At 51.0% G+C, this 19,567-nt stretch overlaps 1 protein-coding gene across 9 annotated transcripts in view; it reads left to right on the top strand.

Moving 5' to 3' along the window:
* anks1ab (ankyrin repeat and sterile alpha motif domain containing 1Ab) overlaps positions 1–19,567 on the top strand; it is a 484,507-nt gene that overhangs the window by 350,035 nt on the left and 114,905 nt on the right. For 7 of the 9 annotated variants that reach the window (XM_041195093.1, XM_041195098.1, XM_041195095.1 and 4 more), the window contains 3 exons: positions 2,674–2,727; positions 3,070–3,142; positions 13,978–14,084. In XM_041195093.1, the coding sequence (XP_041051027.1) occupies positions 2,674–2,727; positions 3,070–3,142; positions 13,978–14,084 (234 nt within the window). The remainder of the gene's footprint in view (positions 1–2,673; positions 2,728–3,069; positions 3,143–13,977; positions 14,085–19,567) is intronic. The other 2 variants (XM_041195102.1, XM_041195094.1) reach the window with 1 other exon arrangement.

Genomic DNA, 19,567 nt, shown 5'->3' with positions numbered 1-19,567 from the left:
TTTTTTACTGTGCTCTATCAAAGTATGATATTCGGACACAGTTTGTGTATTTAAATTGGTTCAGTTGGAATAGATGTGATCTCAACCTGAAAATTGAGCATGATTACCATTGAAAAGATTTCTAACCTAAACTGGCTTGGCAATGTCACGTTTCCATTGTAGATGATGGGTAATTCAAAGCAAGTTGTTCATTAAAGTTTTGCTGTTAATACCCTATACACTTGTGCTTCTCACCTACTGTAGCCTGCCTTCAAGAAGGGGGATTTGGCAAAGTCTGTGCCAACTTAGCATCCTTTCTGAATAGTATTCATTGGGTTTACAACTCAGTTCACAATATCCATCATCAGCTTGATCTTCACAGTTTGAGAGGAATCAAGCATTGTTGGCTTCTTTATAGTACAGACCTATTGAAGAGTAACAGCCTGGTTTAACATGTGGGTCACTGAAAGAGTTGGTGAACTCTCATTGACCCTGAAGTAGAACCTTTCCTTCAGATCTTACAGATTATAGTAAGTAATTTTAGGGAACAGATCCTATCCATTTACATTGTCAACCCAACAACTGTCACCACAGCTTAGAGGGAATTCAAAATAAGAAATCATTTAAATTACTTACTATAATCTATATGTTGAATTCCCTCTAAGCTATGGGTGACAGTTGTTGGGTTGACAATGTAAATGGGTAGGATCTGTTCCCTAAAATAGACCAAGCACGCAGAATCCACTATGATTGAAAAACCTAGTGCAAAAATAATGATGAAGCTGCTCAGTGCTAAATGGGTCTTTGAGTACATTTGGCACTGCTGCCTCCTTGTAGTTCAGCAGAACAAGTTAAAGGGCATTCCAACCATTCCATGACTAGGGCATCAAAAATGAGGTTCTGATTACTTGCACAAGCCTGTCACATGGAATAAGCATCACAAATTTACTAAAGATTATTTTCCAGACTTAACTGTATATTTTAGTCTGACCATGAGCATTTTGGCACTTCTGCAGGTGCCTCTGCCTTCTGAATGCTATTACTTTGGTCTAGGTTAAAATGAAGAAAGGAAGGCCGTTTTCATCAAATGGTGTGCATCCTTTACACACGATGTTCCACCCAACCAACCTCCTGGACCCCACAGAATGATAGTTTATTTTGGGAAGTGTGATGTGGGCTATGCTTTGCAAGTTAGTTATGTCATAAATTCAGTTTGAAATAAATTGACATTGTGGTACAAATTCTGGAACTTTGAAGAAGACTTTGCATGAGACTATGTGAGACATTACTGATCTGCTGTGTAATGATATATGTTAATTGCATGTTTAGCACATGCACAGAACCAACCAGGACGCATACTATCTAAGAATGAAGCAGATAATACAAAGTTAACGTGTTTTTACTTTGACATACCTTAATTTTTCCAAAGGTCAATGTGTTGTGATTTGTATATATTGATTATTTACTGTATTTTCTCACCCTTTGCCAAATTTTCAACTCCAATGAGCCCTAGATTATCAAAGCCATTTGAAAAATTTAAACTCTGAGTTAAGTTTAGGGTTTGGTTCTTCACACAAAAGATTATACCTAGCTGTCTCAAATCTGTTGTCGTTGCTTTATTACTGTGAAGGATTATTCACACTACATTGTTGAACTGAGGCTGAATTCCCTCTTCCTCTTTCAATGTCAGCTTTCAGCACCCACGTATTATTTTGGTCTCCCTCTTCATGCCATGCTTCAATCCTGTACTTTCTGTTTCTTTTGGAATCTATTTCCCTTGTAAATACTTCAACTGAGTTGTGTTTGAGTGTTATTTGTCGAACACACAAGATCACAGGCTGTATTCCTTTTTGACTGACACTCCAATAAGAATACAAAGTCAAAATTGCATTTTATCAGCTAGCATAAAGCCATATCATGAACAACAGAAAAAAGTACATCAATCATTTATTTGGTAAAAATATATCAATTTGAATCCTGATTTTTCTCTTGCAGTTATAATCTTAATGATATTTGTTTACACCGGAATAGAGAGGAATTCTGGTAATTTATGGTAACAGCATTTGGTTTATTTATTAAAATATAATTACAATAATAATCCTGGCAGTGCTCTTAACCCCCTTTAGCCATTGGATTATTCTTTCTCCTTCCATTATACCCTTAGTACCACAGTGAAGCCAGATAATGTATTGATTTTAGATGAGAGTTCAAGGTTGTACAAGCTTGAATTTCTTTTTTGTGACTGTTCGGATTTTGCTTCACTTCAGCGGTCCTGCATAAATTTTGTTTTGTTGGTTCACAACATGACTTAAAACATCCAAAAAAGCCCTAATAAATAAATACAATTGTACAAAGTAAAACGTTGTGATTTTCCAGTGGCTAATGTATGTAAAACATAAAATTGAAAATATCATCTCAGAAGTATCTGAGTCTTTCTGAGATCTGCTGTGATATGCAAATATCCTTCACACATACTTGGATTTGCTAGTTCATCTTTGAATCCAGCACCTTAATAATATTTGACCTTGCAGAGAAGAGTGTTTTTCCTGTTGTTTGCAGCTTATTTGTGCAGTCTGCAGATGTGTTTGATAAATGATTTGGGTTATTAAGTCATGGCTGTGTTTGTAATTTGATGACTAGTCCTCTGTGATTGCAATTTACTTCATTATCGTGCATTTATTTCATCTCCCACAGCAGAAACAACAACTTCCAATATCTAAACCTCGCAGAACTAAGTCAGTGTGCAGTGTAAGATTTTTTTTGTGAAATGGGTTCTAGAATGGTGTGAGGGATTCTGGACCTTTGTAAACTACAAAACAATATGCCTGTCAGTACTAATCAACACTTGCTGCTGAATTGATCTGCTTTTTCCTTTTTATTAGTGAATGTGCATGTTTGTGTTTTTTTAAGGGTGGTCTGTTGCAGCAGATCTATCTGTAAGATTGAATTGGGCTTTAGCTAGTGCCGTGACTTGCTTAAATTTGGCTTGTGCTTGCTGATGCTGGTGTTCACTTGGAAGAGTCGAGATTAGCTAAGAAATGTACCGCTGTCAAAACAATCAGTATCCTAACTGCTTATTTCTTCTTCTAGATTGAAAAAATAATGAGTTCCATTGGTGCAGGGATTGACAGCGACTTCAGAAAAGAATGGCAGAATGCTTCAGGTAATTAGAGAATATAAATGTATATTAGCTATTTGGCTGAATGAGTTGGAATTTACATAAAAGTCCATTCATATTATACTGGTTGTATTTAAACACAAATTGAATGTCTTTGCATGTAAGATAACAATTAGTGATTACCCCTTGAGATTAAAGAAGAGTATTCACATCGTTAATTTAGAATAGCTGACATTTGCAAAGCAACTACTGAATGTGCCTGTGGCCATAACTGTGCTTAACAGTATCTTAGATAGTAAGGTTATGGTGCGTTACAAATAGACTTTATCATGATTTGTGAACTGATATTAAGCTTGTGGAAAGCTTATTTTTTTTAATCCAAAATTGATCATCTCTGAACAGAAGGTGGTAAATTGGGATTTTTCCATGAGAGTCTGGACCAAGAAAGAGTTTAGAAACAACTGCATTTGTGTCCTTTATTTATTTTTGGACTTATGTTGAAAGCAGTTTAACTCTTAGTGTACTGAATAAGAAGGACCTCCTCAAATGCTAAATTGGGACCAGAGTTTTGAGGCATTTTGTGGAAAAACAATGACTTAAAAATTGTATTGCTGTTAGAGCGTTGAATGGATGTTATGACAACCTTGATATGCGCCTCTCATGGCTTTACATTTACCAGCATGCCATTGGTGACTATGTGGCCCACGAGGATGGTCAGTGGGGAAAAAGACCCTTGAATCCTCCACTTAACACCTGTGTCACAGGTCCCAGGAATGAACTTCATCTTTATGTTATTATGTGATAGTTGGATTCCAACAGGCTGCTGCCAAATAGAAAACTTTAAATATAGAAGTGCCTTTATTTTACTAAATACAAATTCATTTCAAACCAATCTAATGTTGTGCATGTATGTGCAAATTATACAGTATCAAATCAGTTTCCACTCTACATCAGATACAATAACTTGGAGTATTTTCTGGGGAGGAAAGGATTGTGAATTTATACCCACCTTTGAGCAGGGACCTTTTATAGTGGAATACTTTGCAAAGTTTCTATATACTATGTGTTTCAGTTCAAAAAAAAGTTGCTGAACATTGGTGATGCAGGATTAATCCTGCGATTCTCAGTTAGAGCTGCAGGTAGCTGTACAGGGAAAAAGTGTTGAGTGAGAACGAGGCAATGGAGGCTGAACCATCTAGCAGTTCACTGCTGGAGCCATCATCAGATTGCTAAAAGTAGATTGTTATCATACTTGGGCTTGTAAATGTTGCATGGCAAAGATTTCATTGTGACCAAGAGTTTTTTTTCCTCAATAAAAAAGCATGATTTTCAGCACCTGCTGCACTGGTTTTCCATTTCGGCCTTGTTACTCCAAGAGGTGTTTGGTGCCTCCCCATGGAGAGAGGAGGGATCAGAACTTGTGTGACCTTAAAATAACCATTAATCATTTTCTCACAGTTGCTTAAAGGGAGAGGGGTGATGTAGTGGCAATGTCACTGAACTAATGATCCAGAGGACCAAGCTAATGTTCTGGAGACAAGGGTTCAAATCCCACCAAGGCAGGTCGTGGAATTTAAATTCGATTCAATTAATAATCTGAAATTGAAAAGCTAGTTTTGGTAATGGAGACCATGAAACCGTTGTTGATGGTCATAAAATCCCATCAGATTCACTAATGTCATTTAGGGAAGGAAATCTGCCGTACCTGGACTTGCCTACGTGTGACTTGCCAGCCTTGCTGGCAACAAGTTGCCTTGCCAGCAATGCCATATCTCATGAAAGAATACATTTTAAAAATAATCCGCAATTTCCTGTTGTCTATCAAGGCTTAATCCCTGGGCCAGAAAATAGAGAGACTCAGGTTGAAGCACATATAGATCTGTTCAAAATAAGTATTGACCTGCTGGCAAGAGATACACTCTCAAAACAGAATTGGACCCAAAATGTTAACTCTTATTCCCCTCACCTTCCCCCCCTTGTAACTCTTTCGAGTACAAACACATTTTCATCTGTTCTTATTCAGATGAAGTTACATTGTTTCATAGTTTGCTATTGTGAGATTTGAACTCTTGATCTTAGGGTTACAAGCCTAGTACCATAACCACTTGGCTATTTAGGGGTTACAAACCCAGTACTGTAACCACTTGGCTATTTAGGCCAAGCTCCTTCCCCCCCCTTGTCCATAACTATCAACCTCAAGCCTTTTATTGTGTTTAATTGTATGCAGGTGGTGGTCATTAACAATGGTCCAAGATGAACTCTGGTGGTTTGGGTTAAGTGGTGGGTGTTTGTAATGTGTAACTCTGTCAATATATTTAAAAGTAATTGCTTAGTAGGACAGAACTTGAGCATGTATTGCGGAGAAAAGAGACATGCTGTCGAAGCTTTTTGTCTTGTACTCATCAGGACAGAATCGCAAGAATATCAAATCTCAAAGGAAACAATTTATACTGCTTGAGAAGAGAGTGCTCATTGATTGGTGAATGGACTCTAATTGGTAGAGGTGTTGTCATGCAGAATGCACCAGGGACAGTTAACTGCCAAGCGTTTGTTGAGATTCAGACCAGGAAAGTCGACTCTAATTGGCCAAGGCCTTGCCACTGGGAATTAATCCAGGGGATGGCTGCCCCCGCAAAGGACAGGCCTCTGTGTGCCCTCCCACAACCCTAACCCTCCCTGCCTCCTCTCTTCTCCCTCCTCTCTTCTCCACCCTCCTTCCTCTCGTCATCCTCCCTCTGGCCTCCCTCCCTTCTTCCTCTCTCCCCTTTTCTTACTCCCTCCCATCCACTACTCCCTCTGTCCTCCCCACCACTGCCCTCCCCACCACTGCCCTCTTCCCCTCCGCCCTTGTCCCCTCCACCGCCCGCCGCCCTCCTCCTCTACTCCCTCCTGCCTCGTCTTCTCCCTCCAGCCCTCCCTTCTCACTTGTGGCCCTCGTCTCCCTCCTGCCCTCCCTTTTCTCGCCCCTTGCCCTACCTTCTCCCTCTTGCCCCCTTCTCGCTCTTGCTTCCCCTCTCCATCCTGCTCCCTCTTCTCCCTCCTACCCTCTCATCTCCCTCACTTTTCCCTTCCTGCCTCCCTCTTATCGCTGTCTCCTTTCCACCTCTCTCCGCCCTCCCTCTCCCCTCCCTCCGCTCCGCCCTCCCTGCCATCTCTCCCTCCACGCCTTGCCCAATTCCCCTCCCTTCTCCCCTCATCCTGTTCCCCCTTCCCCACCCCATCCCTCTTGCCCTCCCTCACCCCTTCCCCCATCCCCTTCCCGCACACTCTTGTCCCTGTACCTACCCACCCACCCGCTTGCACACCCCTTCCCTTCCTTCTCCCCTTCCCCTTCTTCTCCGCTTCACCTCCCTTTCCACTTCCCCTCCCTCTCCACACCCTCCCTCTCCCCTTCCCCTTCCCCTCCCCTTCCCCTCCCTCTCCCCTTCCCCTTCCCCTCCCCTTCGCCTCCCTCTGCCCCTTCCCCTCCCTCTGCCCCTTCCCCTCCCTCTGCCCCTTCCCCTCCCTCTCCCCCTTCTCCTCCCCTTCCCCTCCCTCTCCCTGTCCCCTCCCTCTCCCCTTCCCCGTCCCCTCCCTCTCCCTTTCCCCGTCCCCTCCCTCTCCCCTTCCCCGTCCCCTCCCTCTCCCCTTCCCCTCCCTCTCCCCTTCCCCTCCCTCTCCCCTTCCCCTCCCTCTCCCCTTCCCCTCCCTCTCCCCTTCCCCTCCCTCTCCCCTTCCCCTTCCCCTCCCTCTCCCCTTCCCCTCCCTCTCCCCTTCCCCTTCCCCTTCCCCTCCCTCTCCCCTTCCCCTTCCCCTCCCTCTCCCCTTCCCCTTCCCCTCCCTCTCCCCTTCCCCTTCCCCTCCCTCTCCCCTTCCCCTTCCCCTCCCTCTCCCCTTCCCCTCCCTCTCCCCTTCCCCTCCCTCTCCCCTTCCCCTCCCTCTCCCCTTCCCCATATCCTCCCACTCCTTTCTCCTCCTTCTCCCCTTCCCCTTCCCCTCCCTCTCCCCCTTCCCCTTTCCCTCCCTCTCCCCTTCCCCTTCCCCTCCCTCTCCCCCTTCCCCTTTCCCTCCCTCTCCCCCTTCCCCTTCCCCTCCCTCTCCCCCTTCCCCTTTCCCTCCCTCTCCCCCTTCCCCTCCCCGTCCCCTTCCTCTCCCCTTCCCCTTCCCCTTCCCCTTCCCCTCCCTCTCCCCTTCCCCTTCCCCTCCCCCTCCCTCTCCCCTTCCCCACCCTCTCCCCTTCCCCTCCCTCTCCCTCTCCCCTTCCCCTTCCCCTCCCCTTCCCCTTCCCCTCCACTTCCCCTTCCCCTCCACTGCCTCTCCCCTTCCCCGTCCCCTCCCTCTCCCCCTTCCCCGTCCCCGTCCCCTCCCTCTCCCCTTCCCCGTCCCCTCCCTCTCCCCTTCCCCGTCCCCTCCCTCTCCCCTTCCCCGTCCCCTCCCTCTCCCCTTCCCCGTCCCCTCCCTCTCCCCTTCCCCGTCCCCTCCCTCTCCCCTTCCCCTTCCCCTCCCTCTCCCCTTCCCCTCCCGCTCCCCTTCCCCTCGCTCTCCCCTTTCTCTTCCCCTTATCCTCCCTCTCCCCTTATCCTCCCTCTCCCCTTATCCTTCCCCTCCCTCTCCCCTTTCCCTCCCTCTCCCCTTCCCCCCTTCCCCTTATCCTCCCTCTCCCCTTCCCCTTATCCTCCCTCTCCCCTTCCCCTTATCCTCCCTCTCCCCTTCCCCTTATCCTCCCTCTCCCCTTCCCCGACCCCTCACTCTCCCCGTCCCCGTCCCCTCACTCTCCCCGTCCCCTCACTCTCCCCGTCCCCTCTCTCCCCCCGTCCCCTCCCTCACCGCGTCCTCTCCCTCTCTCCTTCCCCTCCCTCTCCCCTTCCCCTTCCCCTCCCTCACCCCATTCACATTCCCATTCCCCTCCCTCTCCCCATTCCCCTCCCTCTCCCTATTCCCCTCCCTCTCCCCTTCCCCTCCCTCTCCCTCTTCCCCTCCCTCTCCCTCTTCCCCTCCTTCTCCCTCTTCCCCTCCTTCTCCCTCTTCCCCTCCCTCTCCCTCTTCCCCTCCCTCTCCCTCTTCCCCTCCCTCTCCACTCTCCACTTCCCCTCCCTCTCCCTATTCCCCTCCCTCTCCCCTCCCCCTCCCTCTCCCTCTTCCCCTCCCCCTCCCTCTCCACTCTCCCCTCCCCCTCCCTCTCCCTCGCCCTCTCCCCTTCTCCTCCCTCTTCCCTCCCTCTCCCCTACCCCTTCCCCTCCCTTGCTCCTTCCCCTTCCCCTCCCTCGCCCCTTCCCCTTCCTCGCCCCTCCCCTTCCCCTTCCTCGCCCCTCCCCTTCCCCTTTCTCGCCCCTTCCACTTCCCCACCCTCGCCCCTTCCACTTCCCCACCCTCGCCCCTTCCACTTCCCCACCCTCGCCCCTTCCACTTCCCCACCCTCGCCCCTTCCACTTCCCCACCCTCGCCCCTTCCACTTCCCCACCCTCGCCCCTTCCACTTCCCCTCCCTCGCCCCTTCCACTTCCCCTCCCTCACCCCTTCCACTTCCCCTCCCTCGCCCCTTCCACTTCCCCTCCCTTGCCCTTCCCCTTCCCCTTCCCCTCCCTCGCCCCTTCCCCTTCCCCTTCCCCACCCTAGCCCCTTCCACTTCCCCTCCCTCGCCCTTCCCCTTCCCCTTCCCCTCCCTCGCCCCTTCCCCTTCCCCACCCTCGCCCCTTCCACTTCCCCACCCTCGCCCCTTCCACTTCCCCACCCTCGCCCCTTCCACTTCCCCTCCCTCGCCCTTCCCCTTCCCCTTCCCCTCCCTCGCCCCTTCCCCTTCCCCTCCCTCGCCCCTTCCCCTTCCCCTCCCTCGCCCCTTCCCCTTCCCCTCCCTCGCCCCTTCCCCTTCCCCTCCCTCGCCCCTTCCCCTTCCCCTCCCTCGCCCCTTCCCCTTCCCCTCCCTCGCCCCTTCCCCTTCCCCTCCCTCGCCCCTTCCACTTCCCCACCCTCGCCCCTTCCACTTCCCCACCCTCACCCCTTCCACTTCCCCACCCTCGCCCCTTCCACTTCCCCTCCCTCGCCCCTTCCACTTCCCCTCCCTCCCCCCTTCCCCTTCCCCTCCCTCCCCCCTTCCCCTTCCCCTTCCCCTCCCTCCCCCCTTCCAATTCCCCTCCCTCCCCCCTTCCACTTCCCCTCCCTCCCCACTTCCACTTCCCCTTCCCCTCTCTCCTCCCCCCTCATCTCCCCTTCCCCCTCCCCCTTCTCCTTTCCCCCTCCCTCTTCCCCCTCCCCTTCCTCCTCCCCTCCCCTCCCCCTTCCCTCCCCCTTTCCCACCCCTCTCCCTTCCCCTCCCCTTCCCCTCCCCCTCCCCTTCTCCCTTACCCCTCCCCCACCCTTCCCCCACCCCCTCCCTTCCCTCCCCTCTCGCCCCTTCCTCCTCTCCCCCGTGTCCCTCCGCCCCTCCCTCCATGCCCTCCCCCTCGCCCCTCCCTCCCCCTCCCTTTCCTTCCCCCTCCCTTTCCTTCCCCCCCTCCCTTTCCTTCCCCCCCTCCCTTCCCCCACCCCCTCCCTTCCCTCCCCTCTCCCACCCGGACCTTACTCCTCCTCTCCCCCACGTCCCTCCGCCCTTCCCTCCCTGCCCCTCGCCCCTCCCTCCCCCTCCCTCACGCTCACCCTCGCCCCTCCCTCCCCCTCACCCTTGCCCCTCGCCCCCCCTCCCCATTGCCCCTCCCTCCCGCTCTCCCCCTCACCCCTCCCTCGCGCTCTCCCCCTCGCCCCTCCCTCGCGCTCTCCCCCTCGCCCCTCCCTCCCGCTCTCCCCCTCGCCCCTCCCTCCCACTCCCTCACGCTCACCCTCGCCCCTCCCTCCCCCTCACCCTTGCCCCTCGCCCCTCCCTCCCCCTCGCCCCCCTTCCCCCTTGCCCCTCCCTCCCCCCCTCCCCCTTGCCCCTCCCTCCCCTCACCCCTCCCCCCCGCCCCTCCCTAACTCTCTCCCTCTCCCACCCGCCCCTCCCTCCTCCTCCTCCCCCACGTCCCTCTGCCCATCCCTCCCTGCCCCTCCCCAAAACCCTCGCCCCTCCCTCCCCCTCACCCTTCCCTCACCCTTGCCCCTCCTTCCCCCTCTCCCCCCCGGCCCTCCCTCCCCCTCCCCTCCCTCCCCCCCTCCCCTCCCCCCCCACCCCCCCTCCCCTCCCCCTCCCCTCCCCTTCCCCTCCCCTCCCCTACCCCCTCCCCTTCCCTTCCCCTCCCCTACCCACTCCCGTCCCCTCCCCTACCCCCTCCCGTCCCCTCCCTTTCCCCCTCCCCTCCCCTTGCCCCTCCCCTCCCCTTTCCCCTCCCCTCCCCTTCCCTTACCCCACCCCACCCCCTCCCTTCCCTCCCCTCTCACCCCTTCCTCCTCCTCTCCCCCGCATCCCTCCGCCTCGCCCCTCCCTCCCCCTCCCTTTCCTTCCCCCTCCCCTCCCCTTCCCCCTCCCCTTCCCCCTCCCCCTCCCCTACCCCTCCCCTCCCCTTTCCCTTACCCCTACCCCTACCCCTACCCCCTCCCCACCCCTTCCCCGTCCCCCCTTCCTTTGCCCCTTCCCCACCCCCTTCCCCCCCTTCCCCTCCCCCTTTCCCTCCCCTACCCTTCCCTTCCCCTACCCTTCCCCTCCTCTTCCCCACCCCCTCCCCTTCCCCTCCCCCTCCCCTTCCCCTCCCCCTCCCCTTCCCCTCCCCCTCCCCTTCCCCTCCCCCTCCCCTTCCCCTCCCCCTCCCCTTCTCCCTTACCCCTCCCCCACCCTTCCCCCACCCCCTCCCTTCCCTCCCCTCTCGCCCCTTCCTCCTCTCCCCCGCGTCCCTCCGCCCCTCCCTCCATGCCCCCCTCCCTCCCCCTCGCCCCTCCCTCCCCCTCCCTTTCCTTCCCCCTCCTTTTCCTTCCCCCTCCCCCTCCCTTCCCCCACCCACTCCCTTCCCTCCCCTCTCACACCCGCCCCTTACTCCTCCTCTCCCCCACGTCCCTCCGCCCTTCCCTCCCTGCCCCTCCCCCAAAACCTCGCCCCTCCCTCCGCCCCTCCTTCCCCCTCGCCCCTCGCCCCCTCCCTCCCACTCTCCCCCTCGCCCCTCCCCCACCCCTCCCTACCTCTCTCCCTCTCCCACCCACCCCTCCCTCCTCCGCTCCCCCACGTACCTCTGCCCATCCCTCACTGCCCCTCCCCCAAACCCTCGCCCCTCCCTCCCCCTCACCCTCGCCCCTCCCTCCCCTTCACCCTTGCCCCTCCCTCCCCCTCTCCCCCCCGCCCCTCTCTCCCACTCTCCCCCCGCCCCTCCCTCCCACTCTCCCACCCGCACCTCCCCTCCCCTGACCCCCCTCCCCCGACCCACCCTCCCCCCTCCCCCGACCCTCCCTCCCCCTCCCCCAAACCCTTGCCCCTCCCTCCCCCTCGCCCCTCCCTCCCCCTCTCCCCCTGCCCCTCCCTCCCCCTCTCCCCCACCCCTCCCTCCCCCTCTCCCTCCCCCCTCCCCCGACCCTCCCTCCCCCGTCCCTCCGACCCCCCCCCGTCCCTCCCTCCCCCCCGACCCTCCCTCCCCCTTACCCGACCCTCCCTCCTCCCTCCCCCTCTCCCCTCCCCCTCTCCCTCCCCTCTCCCTCCCCTCTCCCTCCCCCTCTCCCTCCCCCTCTCCCCTCGCCCCTCCCTCCCCTCTCCCTCCCCCTCGCCCCTCCCTCCCCCTCTCCCCCTCACCCCTCCCTCCCCCTCTCCCCCTCACCCCTCCCTCCCCCCCACCCCTCCCTACCTTTCTCCCCCGCCCCTCCCTACCCCTCTCCCTAACCCTCCCCCCTCTCTCCATCCCCCTCTCTCCCTACCCCTCTCCCCCGCCCCTCCCAACCCTCCCTCCCTTCCCCTCCCTACCCCTCTCCACCCCGCCCCTCCCTCCCCCTCTCCCCCCTCTCCCCCATCTCCCCTCCACCCCTCCCTCCCACACTCCCACCCACCCCTCCCTCCCCACTGTCCCTTCCCCCCTCCCCGACTCTCCCTCCCCCTCCCCCCGACACCCTCCCCCTCTCCCCCCCCGCCCCGCCCTCCCACTCCCCCCGCCCCGGCCTCCCACTCTCCAACCCGCCCCTCCATCCCCACCCTCCCTCCCCCTCCCCCGACTCTCCCTCCTCCTCCCCCGACCCTCCCTCCCCCTCCCTCCCGCCCCTCCCTCCCCCTCTCCCCTGCCCCTCCCTCCCGCCCCTCCCTCCCCCTGCCAATGCCTCATTCCCGCCCTCCATCCCTTGCCCCCCATCCCCACCCCCCACACCCACTCCTCCATCCCCTCCCCTCCCCCCTCCCCCCCTCCCCCCCTCCCCCTCCCCCCCTCCCCCTCCTTCCCTTTCCCCCTCCCCCTCCCTCCCATTTCCCCCCTCACCCTCTCTACCCTTTCCCCCTCACCCTCCCTCCCCTTTCCCCCTCACCCTCCTCCCCTCTCCCTCTCCCCCTCCCCCTCCCCCTCCTCCCCTTTCCCCCTCCCCCTCCTCCCCTTTCCCCCTCCCCCTCCTCCCCTTTCCCCCTCCCCATCCCCTCTTTCCCCTCCTCCCCTTTCCCCCTCCCCCACGCCCTCCCCCCACCCCCTCTCCCCATCCTCCCCCTCCCCATCTCACCCTCCCCCTCACCTCCTCCCTCCCCCTCCCCCTCCCACACCCCCTCCCCTCCCACACCCCCTCCCCTCCCCTCACCCTCCCCCTCACCCTTCCCCTCCCCTCTCCTCCCCTCTCCTCCCCGCCCTCGCCCTCCCCTCGCCCTCACCCTCCCTTTCCCGTCACACTCCCGTCCCCCTCCCTCCCCCACCCCCTCCCCCCCTCCCCCCCCCTCCACCCCTTCCCCCTTCCCCCTCTCCCCCTCCCCTCCCCCTCCTCCCTTCCTCCATATTATTTTCTTTATCTGTTTCCCCAAGTCCTGGCAATAATTTAACCAACTTTGTGAACTGTTTAGCTCATTACGCAAATATGTCATCCTTTGTCTTCTAGTTTAGCAAAGATAAGCAAATTCATCACATTTATGAGTTCACTTGCTTTAATTTGTATTCCTGAATTGTTGTGTTTCCCTGATGGAATGCAATCAGAGACAAACAAATCAATCAGGTAGGGACAACATCCAACTGACTGAAGCAGGCAAGGGGTTGGAAGCAACATGTTCAGAAAAAATAGGCAGATTTGGATTTTAAATTTCAATAGCAAAGCCATACTCTCAGCCTTTAAGACATATAATGCTTGCATATTGCTGCAGATTGCAGACTTTTCAGCTTTTTTTCTTTCCTCTTGAAGTTGCCTCAATTCTCCTGACACAGTCGTATGCCACTCAGGGTATTGAATGGCTGTTGGTGTATTCTAATCAGTCGTGTGCGCTAGGAGCTCAGAGGGGGAGGGGGAAGCATAGGGTGATAATACTGTGAAGGGACCAAGTGAGGAGCTCAGCTGGCAGACAGTGAACACTGCTGCAGCACCAAGAGCTGATAATTAAACTGAGTTCGAAGCTCTGTTCCCCGCTGTATTATTAACATTGGAATAGAGGCAGTGAGTGCAGCTGCTTTAGCTGGCTTGAGTGCAGAAGCAGCAGCCCTGAGATGCTGCATTCCACATACTTGATTCAAATACGTTAACTAATGGGGACACCAGAGAGTGTGGGATATTTGACAACCATTCTGCATGGCCATCACTGTGGATTACAAAAATCTATGCAAAGTCAGACAAACTGGTGTCCCTGAACTCTAATTAGGAATTCAGCAGGGTTTTAAAGCTTTCCCTGGATTTGGGACAGCGCTCTGAGGTGTTGCAGTTAAGGGCATTTTGCTTGGATTAGATGCCCCAGCACGTTGCAGGGGACCATGATGTGGCAGTGTCATATCTCCTCCTCGGAGTGCCGCTGTTACCGCCTCAATGGTTTTTCCTTGCTTAAGCGTTTTCCGATCAATCTATCAACAGGTTCACGGATATTGGAGCAGAGCGTCGGGCAATGGCTCGAGTCGATTGGGATGCAACAGTATGAAAGTAAGCTGGTGCTGAATGGGTTCGATGATGTGCGCTTCATGGTAAGTGCATCCATCTATGCATTCTTAGTTGATGTTTAACATTTTCAGTAATTTACTCAATTCATGTGATATGTATTCCTATCAAGTATTCAATTAATGATCAAAAGTGAAAGTTGCCAAGAAAGATTGAGTTTGATTCATCAGTTCAGAATCTTTTCCCTTGGGAGACTACAGAAGTATTTTTGTGCTGTGTTCAAAAGTAATTAAATTGGGATATTAAAAGCTCATGGTGGAGCAGTAAAGTAGTTCCTTGTTAACTCTTGCCAACATACCCAGGTATTATTGCTTTTTCTGATTATGCTGGATCATCTATTGATTCTACAGGAGAATTGGTTAAAAATGAGAAGTTAATGCTGACCATATTCATTACAAATGGATAGACTGTCCCCAATTTCTGAAAAGGTTAAACAAATATACAATTGTGTTCTATTTGTCTGTGCATCACTCTCACAACCCTGCTAGCTATGTGAGTTTCTTCCCCTCTTAAGAATATAGTAATTTGGAAAAAATGTAGTGAATTTTTTTCGCCATGCATTATATACGATATAATGCTCTACTTCATTTTAGACGGCTTTGAAACGTGTATGTTTCATGTTTTCCTTGTTTTCAAAAAAATGTTTAAACTGAACATAATTTTTTTTAAATTATGTATCTAACCTTTTCAAGATAAAACTGCAATCTTATTAACAGCTCTTCTGGAGGTATAGCTCTAAAATAGAGCAGAGCCTGAAAAAAGGGCAAGGTCTAGGGTTTTATTTGTAAGATAGCAGCCTGATTCTACCTTCAACATCAAATCATGTTAGATCAGTATTCAGAGCGCTAGTCCCACTTTTGATATCCTTTCTCTTAGTATTACTACTTAGTAATGGTTAATCTTTGAATTAGAATTTTTCCGTTGAATGTACAATAGTTGGGGAATTGATCTAACTTCAAACAATTGCAGCAATGCGAATCGGACTAAAGGTATTCTCTCAGGGTTTTGGCACTTTGGGAGATGTATGAATCTAGGTTGTTTTGTTACATCAGTTACTTAATGTGCTGCATAATTAAGAGTTTTGATTCCTAAAATAAGTTGATACCTAAATTAAAGATGTGCATTGCACCATTCACATACCCATTTTGTGAAAGGCACGATCAAGGAAGAGTTAATTTGGGGCACATTTATCAGAAGTGTACAGTGCTCTATAATCCTTTATTGTGTGGGCCTTTGTTGGAGTCACTGCTTTTCTGCGGGAAGTAATCGCTCAGTCCAACACAACTTGAGTTTTTGTGCAAGCTTCATATGGTAAAGTGAGCTCCAACTTTCACTCCGACACTGAAATCTGATTGGAAGAGTGTGTGCAAGAATTCTGACATTTGCTTCTATTGGAAATGAAATGGCAGAGAGCCCAGCACAGTGATAAGTTCAATTGCAATACAGTTTCTGTAGCCATTGAATCAGCATTTCTTTACTTGGAATATGGAAATATTGCATTCTCTAGGCTAGGCTGGTCCAACCTTTTCACGTGGTGGGGCCACATTTCAATTTTTTTCTTGCTCAAGGGCCGATGAACAAATTTTGGGAAGCTAAAGTTCAGCATGAGATTAAACATGAATTTCAAAAAGAGTTGAGGTGTGAAAAGAAACAGCTTGCTGAGCAAAAGAACAATGTCAAAGCAATAAATTGATACTTTCAAGAAATGTGTCATAAATAAAGATGTTAAAGATGTGATAGGGTGAGTGTGTATGTGTCCAGCTCACTCCCAGTCAAGGTGCTCACCCATTCACCCTCACCCACTGTGAGACTGGTGAGAGTGCATGTTGGTGGGCGAAGGTGAATGAGAACCCTGAGACTGGGAGTGAGCTGGATACTCTCCTCTCCCTCCCGCACTCTCACTCACACTGTCCACCTCACACACCCTCCCCCTCATATACACTCCCCCTCGCACACAGTCTACCCCCCCTTCACATGCTCCTCCCCCTCACATGCACCCTCTCCTTGCCCTCTGTGTGCCCCCTGCCCTCTGTGTGCCCCCTTGCCTGCTCTGTGCCCTCTCGCCCTCTCCCTTTCCCTTTCTCACAAAATCCACTCTGGTGGGCCCTGCTCCATCTTTGTCACGCTCCGTTTCGGCTCCTTCAAGCCCAGCTCCACCTTTCCACAGCTCTCCTGGCCCCGCGGTGCCTTTCCCGGGTCCCACTTTGGTTACCCCAGGCCCTGCTGCAAGTGCCCCAAGCCCTGCTCAGCATTTCCTGGGCCCTGCTCTGCCTATTCAAGCCTCACCCAGGCTATCCAGGGCTCCACTCCATTTTCCCCACCCCGCCTTCATTCTCCAAACCCTGAAAGTTATCTTGAGAACTTAACCTTCCCACTGCTTGCTGCTCATGCAATTACATGCTGGTTTCTCTCTTCATTTGCTGCTTCTAGGTTCACTGCTGAACCTATCAGCAGCAAATGCAAGAAGGAACCAGCCTGTAATTGGATGAAAAACTTTACAGGATTTTCCAAATATAAGTCAGTTGAATGCAGAGGCCTTGGGGGCCACAACCCAGCCTGCTGGCCGTGTATTGGATATGCCTGTGTTAGGATCATATCTCTTGAGATGGAAGGTTTCTTTTACGAAATGGAAGGATTTGGCATGATCTGGACATGTGGATGCTAACCTGGGATTTTTTTTAAAAGAAAGTCATAAATTCACCTTGGAACTGTAAACAAGCAGGCCTCTCCCAATCACCTCACCTATATGGTACTTGAGAAGGAGTTGTTTGTGTTGAACTGCAAAGCACTTTGTTTAATGAAATGCTGGGAGACAAAAAGACAATCACATGGGAGAGAGGGAAAAAACTTAAATTGTGAACCTGCTTGTTTGCAAGGCAGTTTTGTTGGCGAGGAAGCTGAGGAACGTAGGCTACCTTGACTGGCTCCCTCTCTCTACCTTGCCTAAAATTGTGTGTAACTATCAACCTGTAGCCACAGAAACCTCATCTGAATGTAACTAGCCTGCATTTGGACCTGCAAAGCTGAGAGTTGGTGAGAACTTCTAAGCATCCACCAGGACCAGTGGCCTGTTTACACATGAAAGAACTCAAGGTCTACATCGTCGGTACCCTGTGGGCTTTATCCTTTATTTTATAACACCCATCCTCCAAAACCTTTTTCTGCAGAGGTTCTCTATCTGTTTGTCCTTTGTTTGTCTGTGTGCGTGCTTGTGTGTACTGGGGATTTCTTTAGGAAGAGTTATACTTAGATAGTTATACTTCCCAATTACAACTGACTGCGAACCAGTACTTACAACTTGTTAAAAGAGGTTTTGTTTTAAAATAATTAATCATTGAGTTTTTGAAAGAAGCCTGGTCAGAGTCTCTTCTGGGTACTAGAGGTATAGGTACACAATTGGCCGTTTTGGTAAGAAAATTAAATGTAAAGTTATGGGACAGCCTGCAGAGTAGTGGAGTTTGATAACTCGCGCACTCCTCCCATCCTGGTCATAACACCTGCTCTAGGCAGTTTCATGGGTTGAGATTTGTGGGGTATTGTAATTGTATACTGTTAACCAATAAATTTCTTTATCTGACCTTTGCACTAGTGAAGCCAGATTAAGAGATTTTGATCAGGAAGTACAGCGGTTTGTTTATTCTAAGAAAAATAACTATTAAGCATCACCTGTAAACAGTTTTTGACTTCAAATTAATAGGTGCTGATAATTTTTTTTATATGATCAAGGTGATTAATGGAAGGAATATTCAGTTATTATCTTATGAAAATCTTTTCCAGAAATGTCCTCTGGCTGCAAGCTATAGTGAGCAATGAGCAGTAAATTATGTGCCACTTCAGTGGTCCTTCTGTCACATATTTAGTTACTATTTCTTTCATTCAAAAGATAGAAGTGATTTAAGAATTCACAAGTGTAGATATTTTTGTAAAAAATTCTTCATAGGTTATCAAATCTGATGTTTTCTTCAGTGTCATAGAATAAGAAGTTGAAAGTAATGAATGTTGTATGTTCGGCTGAGTGAATCTTGGATCTTGAAATCCAGTTACCAAATGGATATTGAAATTTAAGCCAATAAAACATACTACAATTATTCATTAAGAGGCTGCAGATTGAATTGAATTTTAATGTTTAAAACTTAGCCTTTTCTGAAGTGTCATTATTAATTGGGCCTCTAGAAACAAATTTACAAAATGTACAAACTGTGTTATATCTGAGCTATGTGCCTTTGTCTAGTGAGATTTAGCAAAAATCTAGTTATGCGTGTAGTATCAATGGTGTACAATATCCAACTCTTGAATTATTCAAGTTTCCACCAATTTGGTAGACCTATAGACCTGATTTTGCTCTCAAAGAATTAAGCTGCAAGAGTTATGGAAGTTGTGCTCAGGCATACACTGGAATTCCAGTGTATCCATGTCCATGTCCATACTATTTGATCATCCTGTTTCCAGCTATTTTGGAATAATCGGCAAACTTGGAGAGTTCTGTTTTTTCCCCTAGTCCAGGGGCAAATTCCAGTTTTTACCCATTAAGCATTTGATTCACACTACATTTCTTCCTCTCTGGAATCTACTAGCATATGAGGGGCATGTGGTTCCTCAAGCACTGGCAGTGTCTCCATAACATGCATGTGTTACCACATAGAAAATTGGCCCACAAGGGTAAAAATGCATGACTTCATGTGTTTCTGAAATTTGTTGAAAAGTGGTTGAAGCAGAGGAAACCAGTGGAGTGCATAAGGCACCACTGCTGGCACTGTTGCTGTTTACATCACTCATAAATGACCTGGACCAGGGGCAAAAACATAACTCTCCAAGTTTGCCGATTATTCCAAAATAGCTGGAAACAGGATGATCAAATAGTAAGGACATGGATAGATTGAGGAGCTGGGCTGATGAATTGCAAATGTAATTTAATGTGGGCAATGAAAATCTCAGAGATTGGGGAAGGGTAAGCAAGAATGGTGATATTAATTAAACCGTACCATTCTATAGAACATGAACAAGGGAGAAGGATGGTGTGGCCAACTGTATCAAAGGCTGTGGAGAAGTCAAAAGAATGAGAAGGGATAGTGCACCACAATCAGTTACAGAGGATACCATCAGTGAATTTGATTGTGGCTCTTTCAGTACTTTGGCAGGGTGGAAACCTGATTTGTGATATTTAAATGTAAGATTTGGGAAAGTTATAATTGTATTTGGAAAGCAATTAACATGTTCCAATGACTTGAGAAGAACAGAAGGTTGAAGGATGAAACAGTAGTTTGCAAGAACAGAGGGTTCAATGGTGTTTTTTTTTGAGTAGGGAGGTGATGATGGCATCAGTAAAAGGAAGGGAGACAGTACCTGAGGGAAGAGAAACATCCGTAAGCAAGCTAGCATGGAGGCTGGAAAGGATGGTTAAGTGGCAATACTGTTGAGAGCAGGAAAATGACAACACAAGTTCAGAGAAGCAATACGGAAGGTAGGCGAAAAAGATGCAGGTTCATTCTAGGGCAGGGTAAATCTTGGG

Source organism: Carcharodon carcharias, chromosome 9 (genome assembly GCF_017639515.1).
Source record: "Carcharodon carcharias isolate sCarCar2 chromosome 9, sCarCar2.pri, whole genome shotgun sequence".
In the NCBI taxonomy this organism is placed as follows: Eukaryota; Metazoa; Chordata; class Chondrichthyes; order Lamniformes; family Lamnidae; genus Carcharodon; species Carcharodon carcharias.
Note: the sequence above shows the minus strand (reverse complement) of the source record. Positions and strands in the feature narration are given on the sequence as shown.